The sequence below is a fragment of the Crocuta crocuta genome, unplaced genomic scaffold, assembly GCF_008692635.1.
Source record: "Crocuta crocuta isolate KB4526 unplaced genomic scaffold, BGI_CrCroc_1.0 scaffold20, whole genome shotgun sequence".
Taxonomy (NCBI): domain Eukaryota; kingdom Metazoa; phylum Chordata; class Mammalia; order Carnivora; family Hyaenidae; genus Crocuta; species Crocuta crocuta.
In genome coordinates, this window is record NW_027527932.1 from 8,899,808 (window position 1) to 8,917,360 (window position 17,553).

Sequence of the window (17,553 nt, forward strand, 5' to 3'; positions counted from 1 at the left end):
AAAAAACAAACGTTGAGCTCCTAGAAACAGTGAGTAAAATGGTGATTGCCAGAGTCTAGGGAATGAGGGAAGAGGGGGGTGTTGGTCTAAGGTGTGAACCGGTAATTATAACTAAGAAGAGTAAGTTCTGAGGCTCAAATATGTAGGAAGATGACTGGGAATAATAATACTGTATTTTACTAGGTCTTAGGCATTCTCACCGCAAGCAAAAAAGTAAATCTTCGAGGTGATAGATGTAGTCATTAACTTGATTGCGGTGATCATTTTACAGAATATACATATATCAAGTCACTGCACTGTGCACCTCTGATGTGTGTGTAGCTTTCTCAGGGAAGCTTCAGGGAAAGGGCAACTATGTCCCCAGGGCCACCATCTTAATTATTCTGGCATCGAGGTAAGTCTTGATAGCTGGTAAGGAAAGTCATCCCACCATGATTCCGCCCCCTTTTCACCAAAATGCCTTGTTCTTTTTCCAAGAAGGGGTTTTAAAAAAAAGTATAGGGATTTTGATTGGAGTTTCAGTAAATCTATAGTTTACTGATGGAAGAATCGACTTCTTTATCATTTTTAAATATTACTGTTTTTTCGTACAGCTTAATTTTCTCCGTACTGTTTGTACATCTTGGATAGATTTATTTCCAGATAAATTTACTTTTTTTGTGAGTTTAAATGGGATCCATTTTTATGTTAAATAATTTTTAATATTTGTCGCTGGTGTATAAAAAATGCAGATGATTGTTAAATACTGATCTTCTACCTAGAGGCTTTGCTATATTCTGTTATTCTGTAATTTATCTACAAGTTCTTCTGGATTTTGTCAGGAAGAAGTCATGAATTGCATGTTACAGTTTTCACTTCTTCCTTTCTATGCCTTTGCCTCCCTACGCTTGCCACCCCCACCCCCCCACCTTAGCTTTCTGCAGTGGCGAGGGCCCTGTGCACATTGTAAACAGAGGTTATGATGGAGGGCAGCTTGATTCTGTGACATGCCTGCGGGGACCTTCACCATCACGTTCCATTCATTGCCAGCCTCATCTCCGGCTCCTTCCTTCTCTCTCACTCTGCTCTGGCCACACTTGCCTGCTTGCTTGCTCTGAATATACCAGGCACACTCCCACCTCAGCGCCTTTGCATTTGTTACTCACTCCATGGGCCGGACGGTGCTTCCTTTAGATGCCTCACTTGCTTTAAATCTTCACTCTCATACCACCTTTTCCTTGGCTTCCCTATCTTTGAAAACAACCTTATTGCAGCGTGATTTTACATATCACTATAATTTGCCCATTGCCAATATCCAACTCCCTAGTTTTCACTAGGTTGGCTGTGTTGTACAGCCATTGTCATTAATCAGTTTTACATGTTCATCACCCTAGTAATGTCCCTGTGCCCAGTGACCACTAATCTGTGTTCCCGCCCCTGCCCCAGCCAGCCACTGATCTACTGTCTCCATAGATTTGCGTGTTTCAGACATTTCACGTAAATGGAATCATACAGTACGTGGTCTCTTGTTTCTTGCTTATTTCACTTAACATGTTTTGGGGATCACCCTTGCTATAGCATGAATAGTACTTCATTTCTTTTTATGGCTGAATCACATTCCATTGAATGGATGTACCACATTTTGTTTCTCCATCCATCAGTTGATGGACATTTGGCAGTTTGCTATTTTCAGTTAATATGAATAATCCCAGCCACCCTGTCTTAAACAGTAACCCTTCTGATCTCCTACAACACACGGCCTGTGCTTCTCTGCTAGATTTTACATCTCCTTGTCATCACTTTTAAGCATATCACATGTTTTACATACTTGTTTATTGTGTAACCCCTTCCCTAGGATCTAGCCTCCACTAGGGCAGAGATTTTTATCTCAGATTGATCGCCGCTGTACGTCAGTTCCCGGAGCTGGCTCGCATGTGGTCGGCGATCCGTAGGAATTGGCTGAGTCCATCAAGGAATAAGTGAATGGATGAATTGGACGTTTACTGTACACTATATTAAATTTTTTTTTATTTAAGTGGTTTTATGTTTCTGAGATATTACTGTTTTTAACTTTGTGACAATTTGGGATATTTCAGGCACTTTTCAGACATTGTTGGTATTTGTAGGGTTTTTACTGTGTGCGACTATTTACTTATGTAGTTGTCAGTGTTATCCTCACTCTGACACTGTGGGGTGGGGTATGGGCATGGCGTCACACGCAGTGTAAACACGGGATCTGCTCTGGAAAGGGGGCTTGTCAGAAAGCACAGTTCCCAGAAACCTGTCTGCCTTAAGTCTTAATCCCTACTGGAAATTCACCTTTTGGGGACATTTATCTTGCATGTGTATGTTATGATTTGTTAGAGGAAGTCTCTTGATAAGGTAGTAAATGAATAAAGTTAATGACAGTCTGTTATTAACCTAATTCTTAAAACGTAGTCAGTTCTTCGATTTGCCTCATTTCAGTAGGTCTTTATTTACAAAAGTAAATGTAAATGTAATACATCAATTTATTTAATTTTTTTAATGTTTATTTTTGAGAGAGAGAGACAGAGCATGAGCAGGGGAGGGGCAGAGAGAGAGGGAGACAAGAATCTGAAGCAGGCTCCAGGCTCCGAGCGGTCAGCACAGAGCCCAACGCGGGGCTCGAACCCACAAACCACGAGATCGTGACCTGAGCTGATGTCGAACACTTAGCTGACTGAGCCCCCCAGGAGCCCCTGTAATACCTTACATCATTGTTTCATAAACCAGAATATGTTTTAAGTATTCATTAAGAAGCTTAGTATTGAAAGCAGTGGTTCTCTACCCATCTACACCTTTACATGTCTATGTGGCAATTCTGATTTATTTTATATTTTAATTTTGTTTTCTAGTATATAAAAATAGAAAATTTGACTTTGGCATTTTATCCTGTGACTTAACCTTTGGTTCAAATGAAAGTTTAAATGACTGATCTTTTTTTTTTTGGTCCCTTTAGATTATTCATTTCAGCCTTGTTTACATTTTTTAATATGCTAAGTTATTATGTTTCCTTATTTCCAGGTTTCTTTTTTCTATTTATCAAAGGTGTATTTTAGATGATTACTTTTCTAGGACATCGTGTCTCTTAGCCTCCATAAATTATCTGTTCTAAAGCATATTTCTTTTAAGTCCATTGTCATTTTTCTCCTCTTCATAGTTACTGTGTTCAGCTCAGTGTTCCATAATATTGCACACTTCAGATCTATTATTTTTATAAATATCGTAGTGCTCGCTTCGGCAGCACATATACTATAAATATCGTTAAGCTTTAAATAGCTTGTTTCTTTGATGATTAATTTCTCTATATTTGGATTCTCTGTCTTATGAATATTAAGTTAACTACATAGCACTTGAAAACAGAATGTTGCTGGAATTTCTTTTCTATTTCTCCATTTTGCAACGAAATGCTTCAAAATAAAAATACTGATTTACCCACTTCCAGTTTATGTGATCTGGTGTGAAAAGTTTCTCTCTTATTTTCCGAAGGGGTACTTTTTTGTCTTTAAGTGTGTTAACTGTCCTCTATTTTTGGTGCAGATCAATACAGAGGAGCGAGTGGATGCCGCTGACCAGGAAGTGATCGTATGGGACCGTAAAGTCCCCGAGGACATCCTGAAGGAAATAGGCACCCCTAAGGAGGTCCCGGCAGAGAGCGTCACTGTCTGGATCGATCCACTGGATGCTACACAGGAATACACAGGTGACTTTACGTTAACGTTTATGTCAGACTTCAGATTGCCGTTACGTGTTGGAGAATCCGCACAAAGCCGGGCGGTATATACTTGGTGGTAAATACTTTACCAGCTGCGCACAAACCTTTCCAGTTAGATTTTAAGACAGAGCTGGGTTATTGCGGCGTGGTATGAAACCTTGGGATTGAATCTGTTATTCTCAACCTTTTTCTCCCCCCAAAACCACTGTATTATGGCACCTCCTGCTGCTGATAGGGATTCACTGCATCACCCATCCTTCAGCGAAGGGACGTTTTTATCAGGGGCAACAACAGAATGGCTCCTGGTAGACACCTGTTGGTGTTTGTTTACAGACTGAGTTACTCTATATTGAGACGCACATTATTCAGGTATTTATATATATAGCCAGAATACGTTGCTTACTCGTGATTTGAGGAATTGAGGGTTTATTGCATACACATCTATCTTTAGAATTCAGAATAGTAAACCCTAGGCACCCAGGGGGAAGTAAGTAGCAAAATGGAGAATTACTGCCCCCACCCCATTTTCTTTGTTTGTTTGTATTGTTGCCCAGGCCTAACTCAGATTTCATTTCTGTAGGTCCTCTCTCTTGCCTTCTTACCCAGATAGATCCAATTCTTGCTTTCTCTCCGCTCAGTGGGCGTATATAGTAAATTTAGTTGCTTATCTGTGTGCCCCCCTTCTACATGGTAAGTTCTTTGAATGTGGGGCCTTTTACTTTTTCATCTTTGTATTCTTCCTCAAGCACTGAACTTGACCCATAATAGACACTCAGTAGGTAACTATTTGGAGAACAGGAGGAAGACACTACGTGTCTCATAGCAACTGAAATTAGAAACTATTTTGTGGAAGTAGGTAATAGAAATATAGACCATTGAGGGGCTTTTTATAAAAAGTTTTCCTACACTGAGATTGGCCTGATTATATAATAGTGATAATAAATGTGAGCTCCTCTCTTGTGCAGGGACTATTCTAAGTATTTAACTTGATTTTCAGATTTAAAACTAAAATTTAAAATTACTTATTCTAATAATTTTTGTTACTGGGGTTTTTTTTTTTTGGTTTTTTGTTTTTTTTTTCTCCCAGAGGATCTTCGAAAGTACGTCACTACAATGGTGTGTGTGGCTGTGAATGGTAAACCTGTGCTGGGAGTGATACATAAGCCATTTTCTGAATATACAGGTAAGAGCTTAACTAAAGCTCTCAAGAGCTAATATTATTAGGTCATTTGTATTTAGTACTTAACTGTCTTATCAGAGTCGCAACTGTAGCTCAGTAATTATTGAAGTCAGTCCCCACCATTGCTCACCCTTTGATTGGATACAGTGAGGATTTGGTGTTGCTAACGAAACTCTCTTTAGAGGAGCTTTCTAAACTCTCTTTAGAGGACAGGAACTGTGACCGTGAGAGATAGACAGTGTTGAGGAATCCAGTTGGGCACAGACTGCGTTCCTCTCTGTTTCTCTTGTGCTGTTGCTGGGGCCAAGGTCTGGGGCTCTTATACATTGGGCTCCATGTGGGTTCCGAGACCTGCCATCAAGTGGCTATAGCCAGATCTGTGGTCATGTCAGGAAATGAGCCTGATGCTGTGCTGGTGAAGGGCAGTGGCAACCTGGCAACGTCAGCATCAAAAACAGAGGACGTCATGGTGAAAGTCCTCACGTAGCCCCGGGCACTGTGCAGAGCCCCATTTGACCCTGCCTCCCCCACCGGCTTGAGGTAGTCACGTGTGCTAGCTTCGTGCGGATGGCAGGTCAGATCAGCGGTGGTCACGTTGGGAGTGTGGAGCGTGGAGGACCGTGCCCAAGAGCTCCCCAGGCAGCTCAGGTGACCTCACCAGCAGCCTCGCCACTGCTGGTGGATCCGGACGTGACATGTTGGTGTCACCACAGCCATTATGCTGTAGTTTGCTAGAGAGACTAGCCATGGTCTCCTGGAGAGCAGGGATAGCGTGCAGCGTGGTCACAAGTCCAGAATGACACCGTGAGTTGTCATGATGTAGAGGTCGAGGGTGACAGTTAGCGGTGTAAACAGTATCCCTGACAGTCTGCAGGGACTCATCATATTTTTCACTGGGAGTCCCCGTCACGAGGCCTTTTGGCTCCACTACGATCAGGTTCTTGATGGTGACAGTTTCCGTTTTGCCAGTGCCAGTGCTGAAAGCAGCGCTACTGACAAGGTGTAGTGTGGTAAGTAAAGCCCCTCTCCAATTCATTTTCACTCCAAATTAATTCTTAGGGTTGCCATACAAACAAAAAACCCCCAAAACCCCGCAAGCTGTCTTTGAACAACAGATGTATTAACACAGTTTTGGAAGCTTCAAAGTTGAAAATCAAAGTGTTGGCAGAGAAATGCTCTGTCTGAAACCTAGAAGGGAGGATTCCTCCATGTTTTTCTCTTAGTTTCTAATAGTTTGACAGCAGCGCATGCCCATGCTCTTCCTTGGCTTGTGAACACATCACTCCGGTGTCTGCCTTCACCATTTCATAGCGTTCTGCCCGTGCGCGCGCCTCTCTGCTGCCCGTGTGTGCGCGTGCGCCTCTGTGCTGCCCCTGTGCGTCCACCTCTGTGCCGCTTCTCTTCTTCTAAAGACTCCGCATTGGGTTAAGAGCCCACCCTGCCCGAACACGGCCTCTTCCTGGCTGCTTACGTCTGCAATGACCTCATTTCCAGATAAGTTCAGACTTCTGCTCCGCTGGGGGTTAGGACTTCGGCATCTCTTTTGGGGAACATAAACCCATGACCTCAGACTTAGAATCTGACCTTACTTGGAAGTCAGGTCTCTGCAGGTGTAATTAAGGCGCCAGGACGAGGTCGTCCTGGACTAGGGTGGGTCCTTAATGCAACGAGAGTGGCCTTAGACGGAAGTGAGATGACAGAGGCGCAGGGGGTAAGAGCGTGGCATGTTGGAGGCAGAGGTGGTGGAAGCCGGGAGAGAAGCATGCAATGACTGCTCCCTTAGAGCTTCCAGAAGGATTAAATCCCACCAATATCTTGAGTTTAAACCTTGATCCTTCAGACTGTGAGAAAATAAATCTCTTCCCCGTGGGCCACCATGTTTGTGGTGACTTGTTGCCACAGCCCTAGGAAACGAATACACCCCGCGTGCATTCGGCTGCACCATCGACTGCAGCCTCCTCCGCTTCATCTCAGTGGTGTGGAGACCAAATGTGCTGTGTGTTATTTGACTTTTTATCTTCTTTTCACAGTTCAGATAGTTTTTGCACTTGACAATTTGATGAGCTACAGAAGATTGAGGCCGTTACTACGACAATGTGCCTTAAGATTAATTACATAATTGCTTTATGGTTTGTCAATTGCTCTCACATCTTTCCTTTCATCCTTAGTGAGTGAGTTAGGATCCAGGTTAGGCTGCTAAGGTAGGCTTCCATAGTAAAATGCGCCAGAATACCCGAGGTTGAACCAACTAGCTGATTCCTGCCTCCGCTGAGAATGGCGTGCAGGCAGGGCGGGTGTGCAGGCCACTGTCACCTACTGCTCTGTTCTGCCCGGTTTTGTTGCCTGCGTCTGCATGACCCAGGGTGGCTCTGCTCTGATGCGTTTCACCAGTGCAGACTGCCCGGAAGGCAGACGTCGAGGACGTTTCCCACTAAGGGTTGGACCCTACGTTGCACACATCACTTCAGCTCACATCCCGTTGACACGAATGTAGCTGAAAGCCGGCTGCGGGGAGGCTAGGAAATGCAGCCTCTATTCTCGATGGCCGTCCAAGCACCCAGCTCAGGGGCTCTGTCACTCAGGGCAGATGTGGGCAAGCAGCTGTTGGAGTAGAACTCAACTTAGCAGTATTGTTCTGCTTAGTACAACTCACAAGGGAAGGATATGCTTTCTACTGATACTCCCACTTATTGGATGAGAAAGTGCAACTCAGAAGTTTGATATATTTCTCAAGGTCATCCAATTGCATTAGGAGCAATCAACCTCACAAATTTTATGCAACTCAGTGTATGTCACCATTTTTATAACTCCACAATTCCTAACATCTGTGTAGTGTTTAACCATCTGAAATATACCTAAGTTATCTCGTTTGAAGCTTGTGATAACTGTGTGACAAGGGAAGGTGTTGACATTGCCATTTTTTATAGATGAGAAAAGGTGCTTAGCAGCTCTTATCATGAAAGCCACGTAGTTCAAAGTGGTACAGCAAGAGCTAACTACTCCATATTAATAGCTGATGTTTGTTTAGTATTTTCACAGTTTATGAAATGTATTGACATCAATCCATTCCAAGCTCAGAATAACTCTGGAAAGCATATAAAAGAGGAATAATAGTGACTTTCAATTAATAAAAGAGAAAACAGACATATGAAGGTTATGTACAGGGGTGTCTAAGTGGCTCAGTCAGTTAAGCATCCAACTTTGGCTCAGGTCATGATCTCACAGTTCGTGAGTTTGAGCCCCATGTCAGGTCTGTGCTGACAGCTCAGAGCCTGGAGCTGCTTTGGATTCTGTGTCTCCCTCTCTCTCTGCCCTCCCCTACTCATACTCTGTCTGTCTCTCTCTCTTAAAAATAAATATTCATTTAAAAAAATTTTAAAGGTTATGTACAGGGCTTACATCTTTAAGTCCTCTCTCTGCTTCTTTTCTTGTCTTTTTTTTTTAATTGAAGTATAGTTGACTCATCCTTTGACAGTGCTTCTCATTGCCTGTCTGTATCACTTAAGGTTGCATTTAGTTGCATACAGAATAAATCTGATTACAGTAGTTAAACAAGTAAAGGTTTTCTTTTTCTCACATAGTAAGATGGCCAAGGGGTAGAATGGTTCAGTGGCTTTATAATACCCTTAAGCACCTGACTTTTCACTGCTTTTCTTAGAAAGGTGGCTTTTTGTTGGCACCTTCACAAAGATAGGTGCTTCTGGTTACAATGGCTCTATTCCAGGCTGGAAGAAAGAGGAAAGAAGAGGGACGAAAGATCTATCCCAGATACTCTTTGTGTTAGGAAGGAGTAACTTGAAGCCCTCTGCTTCACGTCATTGGCCAAATGTCACAGGGCACCTTAGCTGTAAACAGCCTGCCCCTCCGAAGAGAAAAGGAAATACAGAGGAAGCAGATACTGGATAGGCAAAGAGATTCATGTTCTTTGAGCCCTGATTTCCACATCTGTTCATTTTAGGGGTGGTGGAGAATAGGAATAATAAAAATCCCATTTAAAAAAAAATCTTTATTCTGTAAGGACATGTATCCTCACCCCCAATAGTCTTACCTCCTTTAAAATAACAAAGCTAGAAGTCTCTAACTTAGGAGCAAGTTGTGTCCCACAAACGTTTCTGTAAGTTCGAATCAAATGCCCTGTTCTTCGGTGATGCAGCCGACTTGTCCCGTATCCTGGAGCATAAGGGGCTTGCCAGTCAGCAAACGTTCCAGAAGAATCGGTATATCCTTAATGAGGTGTGCATGGGCCTTCTGTCCCTCTTTCCAGACTGTTATTTTCAGACCCAGCCTGTATTTGATACTGGCAGCGTGCCAACTGTCAAGTATTGTGTGTTACCAGAGTTTAGCTGCACTTGGGAGCTGGATAGTATTGTTACTGGCAGCACTTAGAGCAGAACTGATCAAAATCCTTATCATACTTAATTAGAAGTAATTCACTGGGTTTGAAGTTCTTGGAAGCAACAGGTACTGAACAGTATTTTAAAAGTAATACATACATGCGTAAGTGTGGTGTATCCACGCAGGGGAAATTTGTAGCTATTAGAAGTTATCATGTCTGAGGTCTATGTAGCAAAATACCCACCACTTTTTATTTCCCACTGGATTTTTTTTTGGGGGGGGCATATCTTACAGATAGAATGAAACATTCTTTTAGCTGCTGTTTTACCTTTTCACAATTACCTCTTCATCATCAATCATTTATTTAAGTACCTACTGAATTTTTAATGTGCTTGAAATATTTGTCCCTGTGTTATGAGAGAATATATTGAGAGCATATGACATGAAGTATATCTTTAAAATACTAAATTAGTAATTCTTACCTAAATTATTCTGATACTATCTACAAAGATCTACCGTCTTTTTTCTCTTACACAATACTGACCTCTAGAGCTGTAGCACTGTAAATTCACTTCTTAGTAGAAGTGTGGTTTTTGATCACCGCTAAAAAGAACTTAGAGAATTTTTTTGTTTTTTCCACTTTTATGAATAATTTCAAGCAAACACAAATTGTACTGAATTTGCATATGCTCTTTCACCTGGATTTGACAGTTAAAACATTTTTATGTTTTCTTCCTTATTTTTTTCTCATGTACTTTAAAGAAAATTACAAGGATCATGATGTCTTATCCCTATATAGTTCACTGTGCATCCCTAAAAAGGACTTGTTTCTATAGAACTGTTACTATAATATTAAAATTAACATTTATTCCCTAATTGATCCAATACTCATATTTTCCCCAGTTGTTTCTTTTGAATTTATTTATTTTGAGAGAGAGAGAGAGTGTGTGTGCGCATGATTAAGGAAGGTGCAGAGAGAGAGAGATTGAATCCTGAGCAGGGTCCACAGTCAGTACGGAGCCCTGTTCAGGGCTCGAACTCCCGAACCTGTGAGATCATGACCTGGGATGAAACCAAGAGTCGGATGTTTCACCATCTGAGCCGCCCAGACACCCCGTCCCCAGTTGTTCCTAAAGTGGGTTTTATAACTGCTTACTTCAAACCAAGATCCAGCCAAGTGACAGTTTTTCCTTGTTCTGTTAAGTTCTCTTAACCTAGAACAACCTCCCGTCCTGCTCTCCCCATGACCTTACTTGTTAAGATCAAGTTAGTTGTTACATAATGTCCTGCTTTTTGGATTCTTCTCATTATTTCCTCAGGGTGTCCGTTAGCTTGTCTATTTTTCCTCCTCTCTTTCTTCTCGAGTGCAAATGAGGTCTGAAGCCTTGACAGGACTAAGGCTAAGCATTTTTGTCAAGAATACATTGTAGATATTCACCCTGTACTTGCTGGTGCGTGATTTTACGTGTCATATCCCATCTTGTCTCGTTACTAGTGAGACGAAGATGTTTAAAGTGGTCATGACTGGGTCTCTGTTGTAAATTATTTTGATTCTCTGGCTGCCAGCCGGTAGTCTGGAGAAATACTTTGGCACCATTTGAGATTAGGATTCCATGAAGCCTTTCACAAAATAGTTTTAAGATCTATTAGAGCTGTGGGGCTCGTGGGTGGCTCAGTCGGTTAAGCGCCCGACTTCGGCTCAGGTCATGATCTCAGTTCGTGGGTTCGAGCCCCGCGTCAGGCTCTGTGCTGACAGCTTGGAGCCTCGAGTCTCCTTTGGACTCTGTGTCTCGCCCTCTCTCTGCCCCTTCCCTGCTCATGTGCACACTGGCTCTCTCTCTCTCTCTCTCTCTCTCTCTCCAATATAAATAAACATCTTTAAAAAAGATCTATAGGGGCACGGGAGCCAGATTGTTGAGATGGAGATTAGCGTGCAGGACGTTTACTGAAGTGTTCCCTTGGGATCCTATTTGTGTCAGGGAGGGAACGAAGCGGGATGAGATGCAGGGCCGTGGTGAGTTGTAGCGCAGTCCCAGTGAGAACTCGGCCCTCACAGAGAGCTCTGGAACCTGGGGGTTGTTAACTCGAGTCTTTAGTAGACATTCTCTCTGGTTGGGCAGGATTATGTGGCCTTTTTCTTTTTAACTTTGTCTTAATATTTGCCTATTTTAATGTAAAAAATATTAAATATTACTCTTGTTCTCAGAAAAGCAAACACTTCTGTTTTGGAAGAAAATACAAGTAATCCTGTGTCAAAGGGTATTTTCTGCATCAGCTCTCTGTACTCTGAGTTTTAGTTTGAGGAAGCTTCAGTGCCACTAATGGGTGTTGTGTTCGCTCTGCAGCTTGGGCCATGGTGGACGGCGGGTCAAACGTGAGAGCCCGCGCTTCCTACAATGAGAAGACCCCAAGGATCGTTGTGTCGCGCTCCCACTCAGGAATGGTCAAGCAGGTTGCTCTTCAGACCTTTGGGAACCAGACTACCATTATCCCAGCCGGTGGTGCCGGTACGTCCCTCCCGCCCCGCGGCCCCTGTGCCCGGCGTCCCCAGCGTGCCCAGGGCCCTCCCGGGGGACGCACCAGTTGTCCTGTGCTGGGGAAGAAAATGAGGAGAGACCGTGTCCCTCCCCAACAGGCCTGGTCTCCTAGTCAGTGACGTCGCGGTGGGATGCTAGTCACAGGAGCCCCTGCGCTCCAGTGTCACAGCCGCGACCAGTCTCACCACATGACCCCTGCTCCGCGAATACTGCAGAAGCGTCTTCGCGTGCGTGATGAAATAATCGTGCTATTCGCTCATCTGTATTAATAGCAGGGAGGAAAGGGAGGCCCCAGCACATTACGATGCTTTGTACGGCAGAAAGCTGCCAGGCATTATCCGAAGCGTGGCTCGGACGGCCGGGCCGTGGATCACTCTGACTCCCGTGAACTCTGCAGCCTGCGTGTCTGGGAGGAGCCAGAGTCTAGCGGCCGCCAGCCTGCTGCGTGTTCTGTACCATTTTCTTCCCTCCAATACTAATCGGGTTGGCTTCCCTTCTCTCAAAGGCCAGCCATTGATATGTAAGGCGCTGCAGGCCACATCTGGACCCTCTCGGATTTCTGGGGTTTTAGTACCTTTAAAACACAGAAAACCGTTCGCAGCTTTAGGGTTACCCAGAAGGTGCCTGGCCTGGATTCGGCTGACAGGCCGTTTGCTCACACTGGTTTTGCACGCTGTTTAATAGGTCAGAAATGTTTTCATTCCAATGAAGAACACATTATGGTCAGAAACGTGCGTTTGAAGACCTTTTCACCACAGAAATCAAGGAAAAAGTAATGCTCATTCACTTTTAAGCCTTATAATTTTAATTTAGCGATTACACATATGAACCTTACTTAATAGGACTTTGCTGTTTTCTTAGAAGCCGTCTGTTGGCTGGTTAGGAAGCGTGAGGTTCGAAATACCGGTGGGAATGGGATAAACCAGATTCTAGAGCTGGTTTCGTGTGCATTTGCTTTATTATATTATTTTTTGTAAAAGCTTTGCCTCCTTACCATAAGGGCTTAAGACTGTAGTGTTACTTGGTCTTCTTTCAGGCCCAGCGCTCACAGGTATTTAGAGGAAACCCACGGCACGTGGCTTCTGCGTAGTGTCCATAGGAAACGAGACTTAGTGAGTGTGTCATAGTGAGTGTGTCATTCCACAGAGAACAACCACAGAGGAGGTTCACATTTAGAAGATGATAGACGTGTATTTGGTCACACTGGAGAATAGCTTCGTAAGTTACTTTGCAGTAGTTTTTAACCGCTCATTTGGGTTTCAGGTCTGTGCCGTTAGTTTTTTTTTAAAAAACAGAACAAAATTATTTTCCCACAATTTGAGACGTAGCAGTTGCAGACACAGTCCAGAGAACTCCACATCCTGTGCCCTTAAACAGTAAGCTACTCTCTTCAAATCTTCCGAAGAGTAACCTAAATTCTGTGTTCATCTTTTAGGTTACAAAGTTTTAGCGCTCTTGGATGTGCCCGATAAGAGTCAAGAAAAAGCCGATCTATACATCCACGTGACATACATCAAAAAGTGGGATATATGTGCTGGCAATGCCATCTTAAAAGCCCTAGGGGGCCACATGACTACCCTGAATGGTGAAGAGATCAGCTACACTGGTTCTGACGGCATTGAAGGAGGGCTCCTTGCCAGCATCAGAATGAACCACCAAGCCCTGGTCAGGAAACTCCCAGATCTCGAGAAGACAGGACATAAATAAGCAAAGTTCGCCACAGGTCACAGCTCTTCCGAGTCAAACGGTCAAAGCAGCGGCAGAGACTATGCATGGTTAAGGCCATCCTGAACTTTTTAAGTATTTATGAAGCATCAGAGACTTATTTTCCCTGTGATAGGATGCAAGATCAGGGAAAGTGGGCTGCTTCCTGTCTCAAGTATTGTCTTTATTTTTGAGACTATTTTCGTACAGTTGTCATACACAAGGCACATATATATATATATTTGTGAATTAAAATCTATAGCCGAGTACCTTGTTATGAGTCACCATTTTCACACAACATCATGAATCTTCACTATTTGTTAGTACTTTCATATAGAATTGGGCTGAAGAAAGGATTGATTTTGTGTAGATTTAATAATTACAACTGTATCTCATTGAAAATAATTGGGGGTCCTACCCCTCGTTCAAATAGAAAGCACAAGAAGCCACACATTCGTTAATATGCAACAAATGCTCTATTTATCTGTTACTGAATATTTCTTAAGGATTAAAGTAGAAAAAGCAGAAATTGTTTTCTTTCTTTGAGATTTTAATAACTGGTTCACCAGCGAGTCGAGAATGTAGCTGTATGATGGTTGTGTCGTAATTGTAGCTTCCGGGTGTGTGGCTTGGTTTGGTTTGGTTTTGATGCAGAAAAGTGTATTTGTACCCCTGGGTTCAACACTTCTGCCGTCTTCCTGTTGATTTTCGTTTGCTCTAAGGGTGGAGGTTCCCTCTTTTCCCTCCTGACCAACATTTAGTCTTTAACTCGTCAGGTCTGGATTAAGGTTTCAGGGTTTGCACTGGGATTTGGGTACATTGGCTCATTCGGGATAAATGATGCACTACAAGAATATAAATGATTCTGTTAATTGGCTTACTTGATAATTCCATGAATGAAGCTAGCTCTTGTTATTTTAAAACACTTTGTTTTAGTACTTCTTAAAAAATTTGCCGGGTTTGTATGTAGAGATTCTCTCCTTCTCAAGAATGATTTATGGTTGCTTTTACCATTAATAAATGGACCTAACCTAACTAAACTCTCAAAAGTAATAACTTTTAAGATACTTGGAAGTTTCCATTGAGATTAAAAGAATGATGGTTAACGTTACTTTTTGATTAATTTTTTAAAATTCCGTATGCAGAATCTGGTTGGAAGAGAGGTGGTAGAGGATTCGCTGAGTCCCTATAATTAGACCCTTGCATTGTGAACTGTCCTTCACGGGGATGCCGGATTTCTCTCCGTGTGATATCTGGAAACTTTGTGTAAACAAATACCGTTATTTCACGTGATTTTGTATTTTATAATATACTGATAAAAGGGAGGGATGCCTTATTTTCTTTTCTTTAAAATAGCTTTCCATTTATTTTCCTATCTTGGAGATAAAATTGACCGAGAATGGACATCCCCACCTGATGCGATATGCTTACAACTGTAGGTCTGCATTTTACACTGTCTCCAAAGCCCTTTAATTCCTCCTTAGGGAATGGACTCTAGGAGGGTGCACATGTTTATCCTCAACATCCAGCAACTGGTCACAAATCTGGTAGCGTAGGGGGCCTCAATAGGTAGAATTTTGGTCAGTGAAAATTCATACACTGTTTTGGTCATTGGAACACTTGGTATGTAGATAGGACTTAGGGATTCAGAACAGAATGTCAGAGACCTCACCTTCTTACCTGGCAATGACATGAGAACACTTTTTCTCGGGAGACACGGCAGAGGCAGAAGCGTTGGATTGTACTGTCAAACATGGGGGAGTAAGACCAGAGTATTAGCAAGTGGCATTTGATTGGGAGTTGTTTTTTCTTTTTTTCCAATGATAGATGGAAACTTTCTAGTTTAATGGAAATGAAACTAGTTCATATTAGCAAGCGTGATTGCTTTGGTTTTACGTTTTCATTTCATTAATCTGCATGCAGATAATGACTTTGTGAAGGGCTCATGTGCAAAACATAGATGCTGGCAGTTAAATGCATTATTTTTATAATTCATTGGGTATAGTCTAATTACGAATGGTTTTACGGGCTTTTAATAGAAAGTTCATTTTCAATTTTTTTTTGTTTCTGAAAGTCAGTCGAGGGGCGCCTGGGTGGCTCAATCGGTTAAGCATCATGATCGGCTCAGGTCATGATCTCACGGTTCATGGGTTCGAGCCCCACATCGGGCTCTGTGCTGACAGGCAGCTCAGAGGCCTGGAGCCTGTTTTGGATTTTGTATCTCTCTCTCTCTCTCTCTCTCTCTCTCTCTGACCCTTCCCTGCTCATGCTGTATCTCTCCCTCTCTCAGTAATAAATAAAACATTAAAAAAATTTTTTTTTAAGTCAGTCTACATTACAGAACTAAGAGAAGTACAAAGAACAGTGTTTATATTTATGTGAGACATTGTGCCAGGACACACCAGTACACCACCATGAGTAAGTAACGCATGTACTACCTCCGAGAATTACATAAAGAAAATCACCTATAAAATGTAGCAAAATCATTAGAGTTTAACATTCAAAATCATTAGAGTTTAACATTTCGTACGCTCCCCAGCTCCTGGTCTTCCCTTTCCTTTACCTTTGCCCTCATTTAGAGCACAGTGTTCCCTTACAATGTTGAGTTCTACACATCACATTTAGGGAAAACAGTGACGCCAGTAACTTCAGTAATTTATCAGCTGCCCCCTTCCTCTGCCCTTCTTCATCTTTACCTCGTTCTCGATGTCCTGAGCCCCTTCATGTTCTTCAGTATCTGCCCCTCTTTCTTGACCCCAACACTTAACCCCTGAATTCTCTCATAGGCCTACTTTTCTCAGGATTGGCTGCTGAAATCTTAAAGTAGAACGGAGACTCTAGCTAAGTTCTCGGTCAGAGAGATGAAGCCTGTTAGAGTTTGGTTGACCAGTCCTTTCCAAAGACTTCTCCGAAAGTGAAGGAAAATCATTCAAAACCACAAAGATTTATACTGTCAAGTCTAATCCAGTACTTCTGTCTATACAGAGCATTTCTTCCCATCCATTCGTCACAGAATGAAAATGCAGTAAAGATGAGAATTAGGTATATGAGCCTGCTTAAAACTTGCTTTTTCTGTTTCCACGCTTCTGCCCCTATTTCAGTTGAGATTACAGAGGACCGACAAGATGGATCCTGTGTGTCTGGTATTCATTGCCCTTTTCCCCCATTTTAGTGTTTTTTTCTTGATTTTAGTGGCCGTAGGATGAAGCTGAGAAGTGCTTTGGTTTCTGTGGTTTAAGTAACAATTGTGCAAATTCCATTTGCCCTTGGAATATTGTGCAAATTGGGTCGGAAGAAGTGCGGGAGGGGCAAGTCTCCGGGGAAGGGTTGCAGAGGGAGGTGTCAGGCATCGACCGCCCCTAGGATCAGGAACTCTGCCCTTGACCCGGATATTCAGAAAGCGGATCTTCCGCAGGCTTTGAAGGTGAGAACTCGCTCTGATGGCCTAGCGTAGTAAGTAAAGAAAGCTGGGGGGGCTGCCATCCAGCTTGTCAACCCTTGATAACACCTTGAACATGGCCTTAGGACGACCGTCTTTGGCAGGTTGAAAATAGAAACTGCGTGGATTATTCTAGCCGTGACGATTTATGCTGGGTGTGTGTTGACTGGTCCTGGTTAGAAACAGTGATTTTTCATTTTGATGGGTTGAATTTTAAGATGTATTATTTTCAGTCTATGCGTACAAAGCGTCTGTCTTGTAACTGTTGTATAAAATAAACCGATTCTGTGGTCTCATTTTTATCCTAAAAAAACAAAACAAAAAAAAAAAGTTGTGCCTTAACAATAGGGCATTGTATGTTAATAAGGGAAAACAAAATCTTTTTTTAATAGATGGGGAAGATAGGAACTTTTTGCCATTAAAATTTAAGTTCTTTTAACATTTTTAATATTAGAGTTGGGGAAAGTTCATTAAAGTTAAATACAATTGATATAAAATTATTTTTGCATAATCTAGCATTTACAACTGAAGTACATTTTTATAAGAACTGGCATCTTGATGTATATAGGTCTGAAATGATACTTCATCCTTTGGTTCTTAATTTGAATTAATACATGACCAAGGTAAGGTACATTTTTTTTCA

The 17,553-nt window shown here is 42.4% G+C and overlaps 1 protein-coding gene across 1 annotated transcript in view; it reads left to right on the top strand.

The window, feature by feature from the left end:
* BPNT2 (3'(2'), 5'-bisphosphate nucleotidase 2) overlaps positions 1 to 17,203 on the top strand; it is a 30,284-nt gene extending 13,081 nt beyond the window's left edge. Inside the window, exons 2-5 of the mRNA XM_077751822.1 lie at positions 3,541 to 3,703; positions 4,803 to 4,898; positions 11,576 to 11,737; positions 13,203 to 17,203. Of these exons, the coding sequence (XP_077607948.1) occupies positions 3,541 to 3,703; positions 4,803 to 4,898; positions 11,576 to 11,737; positions 13,203 to 13,474 (693 nt within the window). The 3' untranslated portion in view covers positions 13,475 to 17,203. The remainder of the gene's footprint in view (positions 1 to 3,540; positions 3,704 to 4,802; positions 4,899 to 11,575; positions 11,738 to 13,202) is intronic.
* The last annotated feature ends 350 nt before the right edge of the window (positions 17,204 to 17,553 follow it).